This window comes from Gigantopelta aegis, chromosome 7 (genome assembly GCF_016097555.1).
Source record: "Gigantopelta aegis isolate Gae_Host chromosome 7, Gae_host_genome, whole genome shotgun sequence".
Classification (NCBI taxonomy): Eukaryota; Metazoa; Mollusca; class Gastropoda; order Neomphalida; family Peltospiridae; genus Gigantopelta; species Gigantopelta aegis.
Genome location: NC_054705.1, coordinates 34990652 through 34997481, shown reverse-complemented (window position 1 = coordinate 34997481; position 6830 = coordinate 34990652). Strand labels below are relative to the sequence as shown.

At 40.7% G+C, this 6830-nt stretch overlaps 1 protein-coding gene across 1 annotated transcript in view; it reads right to left on the bottom strand.

Annotated features, from left to right (window-relative positions):
- Window positions 1-6830, bottom strand: part of LOC121376891 — a 109143-nt gene that overhangs the window by 45853 nt on the left and 56460 nt on the right. The window contains exons 12-14 of the mRNA XM_041504674.1: window positions 5252-5497; window positions 865-990; window positions 61-300 (exon numbers count right to left, since the gene is read on the bottom strand). Coding sequence (XP_041360608.1) covers window positions 61-300; window positions 865-990; window positions 5252-5497 — 612 coding nt within the window. The remainder of the gene's footprint in view (window positions 1-60; window positions 301-864; window positions 991-5251; window positions 5498-6830) is intronic.

Sequence of the window (6830 nt, the reverse complement as noted above, 5' to 3'; positions counted from 1 at the left end):
GTTAAAATGAATGAAAATGAATAACAGCTATTACTGACATAGCTGTTGTTCGTTTCTCACCCTCGCAAACGCTTCGGCACGGCAACCTCACGGTGAGTTCGTCGGGATTGCACTGCGGGAAAAACACCCCGCAGTAGAAGAATTTTGCGATGCTCGAACAACCGTTGTTGATGGTTGACAGGGCGTACCGGTTGAACATATTCACAGAGCCCGTCATGGACGTCGCAAACCAGGTGGGAAGGTAAGTCGAGTTGTAGCCCTCGGAGCTGCAGTAGTCGTACGTCGTCTGAATACACTGCGCTATAAAAGAAACCCGTCACATATTTTTTTAAAGGAAAGGAAAGAGGAGGAATGGTTGTTTAATGACACCTCAGTACAGTTTAAAGTACAGTACAGATGTTTGGTGAATAATTGATTTTATATTTGGGGGGGGGGGGGGGGGGGGGGGGAGAGAGAGAGAGAGAGAGAGAGAGAGAGAGAGAGAGAGAGAGAGAGAGAGAGACAGACAGAGACAGAGAGACAGAGACAGAGAGAGAAAGAGAGAGGGAGGGGAGATAGCAAGGGAAGGGAGATAGGGAGGGAAGGGAGATAGGGAGGGAAATTAGATAGGGAGGGAAGTGAGATAGGGAGGGAGACAGGGCGACAGAAGCAGGAAGAAACAGAAGCGGTGAGAGACAAAGACAGACACAAACAGAGGGATTGAGAGGGAAAGAGAGGCAATAACTGTAACAGTAATTGTACACAAGTAATAATAATAATATCACACTCCCATCAAAGGGTATAACACATCTGATGAATTTGTCAAGCAATCCAACAGCTAGCGATATCTGGAAACAAAAACCAAAACTGACATGCTTCACTTGCCTGGTTTGGGTGTGGTTGGCGCTGGTGTCGTGGTTGCGGTTGATTGACGGCACATGCTGGTGTCGTTGAAGAATAGACTACAGTCAATAGGAAAGGTTAGAAATTTTTTGCAAGATGTGGTGACCTCTGAAATCAGAAAACAGAATTTAACAAATGAGACACATTGTTCCCATTCAATGTTTAATTTGAAATATTTAGAAGCAAGAATTCTACAGAATAAATCTTCTCCCATCCCTAGCTCTGCAAGACAGACCCATTCCATGACAGCAGCCCATACGGAATAAATCGTTCTCCCATCCCTAGCCATGCAAGACAGACCCATTCCACAATGTCAGCCCATACAGAATAAATCTTCTCCCATCCCTAGCTATACAAGACAGACCCATTCCATGACATCAGCCCATACAGAATAAATCTTTCTCCCATCCCTAGCTATGCAAGACAGACCCATTCCATGACATCAGCCCATACAGAATAAATCGTTCTCCCATCCCTAGCTATGCAAGACAGACCCATTCCATGACGTCAGCCCATACAGAATAAATCTTCTCCCATCCCTAGCTCTGCAAGACAGACCCATTCCATGACAGCAGCCCATACAGAATAAATCTTCTCCCATCCCTAGCCATGCAAGACAGACCCATTCCATGACATCAGCCCATACAGAATTAATCGTTCTCCCATCCCTAGCTATACAAGACAGACCCATTCCATGACATCAGCCCATACAGAATAAATCTTTCTCCCATCCCTAGCTATACAAGACAGACCCATTCCATGACATCAGCCCATACAGAATAAATCGTTCTCCCATCCCTAGCTATACAAGACAGACCCATTCCATGACAGCAGCCCGTACGGAATAAATCGTTCTCCCATCACTAGCTATACAAGACAGACCCATTCCATGACAGCAGCCCGTACGGAATAAATCGTTCTCCCATCCCTAGCTATGCAAGACAGACCCATTCCATGACAGCAGCTCATCCCATCCCTAGCTATGCAAGACAGACCCATTCCATGACAGCAGCCGATAAGGAATAAATCGTTCTCCCATCCCTAGCTATACAAGACAGACCTATTCCATGACATCAGCCCATACGGAATAAATCGTTCTCCCATCCCTAGCCATGCAAGACAGACCCATTCCACAATGTCAGCCCATCCCATCCCTAGCTATGCAAGACAGACCCATTCCATGACAGCAGCCCATCCCATCCCTAGCTATGCAAGACAGACCCATTCCATGACAGCAGCCGATAAGGAATAAATCGTTCTCCCATCCCTAGCTATACAAGACAGACCTATTCCATGACATCAGCCCATACGGAATAAATCGTTCTCCCATCCCTAGCCATGCAAGACAGACCCATTCCACAATGTCAGCCCATACAGAATAAATCTTCTCCCATCACTAGCCATGCAAGACAGACCCATTCCACAATGTCAGCCCATACAGAATAAATCTTCTCCCATCCCTAGCTATACAAGACAGACCTATTCCATGACATCAGCCCATACAGAATAAATCTTTCTCCCATCCCTAGCCATGCAAGACAGACCCATTCCACAATGTCAGCCCATACAGAATAAATCTTCTCCCATCACTAGCCATGCAAGACAGACCCATTCCACAATGTCAGCCCATACAGAATAAATCTTCTCCCATCACTAGCCATGCAAGACAGACCCATTCCACAATGTCAGCCCATACAGAATAAATCTTCTCCCATCCCTAGCTATGCAAGACAGACCCATTCCATGACAGCAGCCCATACGGAATAAATCGTTCTCCCATCCCTAGCAATGCAAGACAGACCTATTCCATGATGTCATCCCATGCGGAATAAATCTGTCTTGCATGGGACATGACATCATTGAATTTAACATGGGGAGTATTACAGCATTAGTAATATATGATGTCATATCAATTGGAGTTGGTTAGTTTTAGATTGATATTTTGTTATTAAAACCTGCATTATAAAAGCTATCGTGTTAATTTGTAGTGTTAATTTGTAGTGTTAAATTTTATTTATTTTATTTAACACATGATACAAACACAGCAAATATGATAGTGTAGTTTATTTATGACAAAACGGTCAAATAAACAAGTTACTTTTTCAGCCATCGTAAAATAATGGTTTATTTATCGATTGGATGGGAGAAAAAGACTCCTTCATATGCGGTCATGTGGGATAGAAAAAGTACACCCTCGGTGGTGGAAATTTCAACCCTGGGACTCGGCAAGCCTGATCCCAGGTTGACATTTCCACCGCTTCAAGTTTACTTTTTCTCCTTTTTTCTTCTTCATATTTTCTCCTGGGTTTTTCAAACACCACAAACATTTAACACAGAGACAAAGACTTTTTTGGTGTTTTTTGGACATTACAAACATGGATGATGATGAGATGAATGGTGAAGCCGCAGTATTTCCATTTCGGTATGGGACAGGGCCGTGCTCCACGCTTGCTGTCAGTTGAGCTATCTCGGAATCACCCGAGCCCGGGGTACACGGAACCTGCAGTGCATGCCGGGTAATCATCCCCCATGTGGGGTCATCCACTCGGGAGACACACTCATGATCTCACCCGTGAAGTGGATGAAACTTGGTGTATGTGGGTGTACTTTTCCTATCCCACATGTTAGTCTCGCCTCCCATAAACATATTCAGCGTCGGATAGTTAAGATGTTCCTCTCAGTGCATGTTTGATAAAATAAGGCAATCTTTTATTTAATGATGCACTCAACACATTTTATTTTCAGATATATGGCGTCAGACATATGGTAAAAGACCACACAGATTTTGAGAGGAAACCTGCTGTCGACACTTCATGGGCTACTCTTTTCGATTAGCAGCAAGGGATCCTTTATATGCACCATCCCACAGACAGGGTAGTACATCCTACTAAATAATTTTTATAAATAATTTTAGTTTGTAAAAGTGTTTTGGAAATAAGAAAACAATCGGCTCAGAAGTAAAATAACTTGCAGTAAATTCCATAACATGCAAAAAGGTGTTCCCCGTGGGACGGACTATTGGACTTGCAGTTTGTGAGAAATGAAACACAAAACACAAAACACAAAATTTTAAAGTTAAAAATGTAATACCTATATTGTATCTCAACTTTTTACCTTATAATGGTAAATCAACATGTAGACACAAACTTACCTCCCTTGTTCACATCTATCAACTTCTCTTTGTTCTCCGATGTTAATTTGAATGCCATATTTTTTTTCAAATGTTTAATTAACTTCTCTGTTTTCAAATGTTTAATTAACTTCCATGTTCTCAAATATGATTTATATCTCGAGTGAAGTATGATGTCATATTACAAAATTTGTGCTGGCACGACAGATGTTATATGAGATATGACATGTAAATCATATTTAACGAAAAATATGAAATTTTCTATTCATATTATAAAAACATACCACAAATCGTCTGTTAACCATGCATTTGAACAATGACGTCATTCTGATAAATAAAATGACTACAGGGAAAATAATAAGTCTATTAGATATCCATTCACCTTTCCACCCATCCATTCATCCTCCCATCCATTCACCTTTCCATCCATCCACCCATCCATTCATCCATATATATATATACAGGTATATATATATATTCACCCATTAACTCATCTATCAATTAAAATCTTTCATTTCATCCATATATATATATATATCCACCCAATCACCCATTCAATTATTCATCCAGCTATCTTTTCATCCATCCATTCATCTATATATACATGTATATCTATTCACACATTAACTCATCTATGAATAAAAATCTTCCATTTGTCTATCTAATGACCTAACTAATCATCCATCCAATCAACCATCCATATTTTCATCCATCCATCCATCCATCCATCCAATCTTTCATCCATCCATCCATTCAATCTTCCGTCCATCCATCCATTCATCCATATATATATATATATATATATATATATATATATATATATATATATATGTCTATCTACCCAATCACCCATCCATCCAATCATCCATCCATCCATCTTTCCATCCATTTATCTATCCATCCACCCAATTATCTATCCAGCCATATTAATATCTATTCACTCAATTATCTATCCATCCATCCAATCATTTATCCAACCATTCATACATGCATCTATCAGTTAATTCATCCATCCATCCATCCATCCATCCATCCATCCATCAGTTAATTCATCCATCCATCCAAACCCACCCATCCATCCACCTAACCCATCCATCTGCCCAACCCATCCACTTAACTCATCCATCCATCCATCCATCCATCCATTAATTGTGTTTTACAAATTGCCCCCATACTTATTACAGGTTATGCATATGCCCCAAGAATGATGTCTCCCACACAGCTTAACATGCGGAATACCTTCACAGAAATCCATACATGGGTACTTGACCCTAGGGGACGACGTCTCGTCACACTTGGGGAACAGAAGACTGCAGAAGAATTCCAGACCCTTGTCTGAACACCCGACCTTGAGGCTGAGCGCGGCGTAGTAATTGAACATCGTTATGGCCTCTTGTTCCCCGCGACTGCCGAACATGTTTGGGTAGCGAGTCGAGTTGTAGCCCAGATTTCTGCACGTCAGGAAGTTCAGCTCCACACATGGCTCTGAAACAGAGGTAAAATATTGTATCACACCACAGTGGCATGAAGGAAATGAAGGAAATGCTTTATTTAACAACGCACTCAACACGTTTTATTTACGGTTATATGGCGTCAGACATATGGTTACGGACCACACAGATATTGAGGAAGGAAACCCGCTGTCGCCACTACATGAGCTACTCTTTTCGATTAACAGCAAGGGATCTTTTATATGCACCATCCCATAGACAGGATAGCACATACCACAGCCTCGTGGTGAACAGGCTGGAGTGAGAAATAGCCCAATGGGCCCACTGACAAGGATCGACCCAAAATTGATCATGCATCAAGCGAGCGCTCTACCACTGGCCTACGTCTCCCCCTCACCACGGTGGAAGAGATACTCATGTGGTATTTATCGTCTCTTCACATTGTGGAATATGCCTTTTGAGAGGTTATAACCTCTCATCAGCCAATTGACTGTGTCACACAGTACAACAGTACACAGTACCGTACATCTTCCAACAAAGCATGGTTCTTTCGATTCATATTTTTAAATTGGAAAAATATTTGCTGTTTATTCTTATAATTAATAACAATTGCATAATTTAAAAAAATTGAATATATTTATAATATTGTTTCTGTAAAGTTCATTGATAGATGTGTGGCATAGGAATGCAAAGTTTCACTGATACATAGCTAAATGAAGTGACCACAACATGACATAAGCAATGTGTAATTTTTCCAGTTTTTAATCTGTGCATTTTCATGTCTTGTTTAGTTATTGAGTGCAATTTTTGTTGATTGATGTACAGTGTATTAAATAGAATACTATACTTGTTCCCATGTGAGATCGTTTATATTACAACTTGTGTGTTTTTAATCATACTCGTAATATGAACGATCTCACGCAGGAACTCGTTTAATATTCTCTACTTATCCTGCAATCACAAAATACATTGGCAAGATATGGTGACAAGATAATATAATTTGCAGAAGCATCACGAGGGGTATATGGCTTTTTATGTACCCTCTGTGTGTTCTTTTACCCCGAGCCGAAAGCGAGGGGGTAAAGAGCACACAAAGGGTACATAAAAAGCCATATACCCCGAGAGATGCTTCTACAACAAATTTATCTTGCTGACATGTTAAACCATATACCGGTAGCCAAATAATCAAAATAACGCTAGACAATTGTTAACAATTTATTAACGGAGCCGTACCACGCGGACGCGAACGAGATCACTTGCCAGTGACGAAAAATAGTTCCATCAACAAACGAGTTTTTAACTTCAAATGTTTGTAATACGAAATTATTGCAATATTGATTGATTATCAATATTATTTATAATCTAAT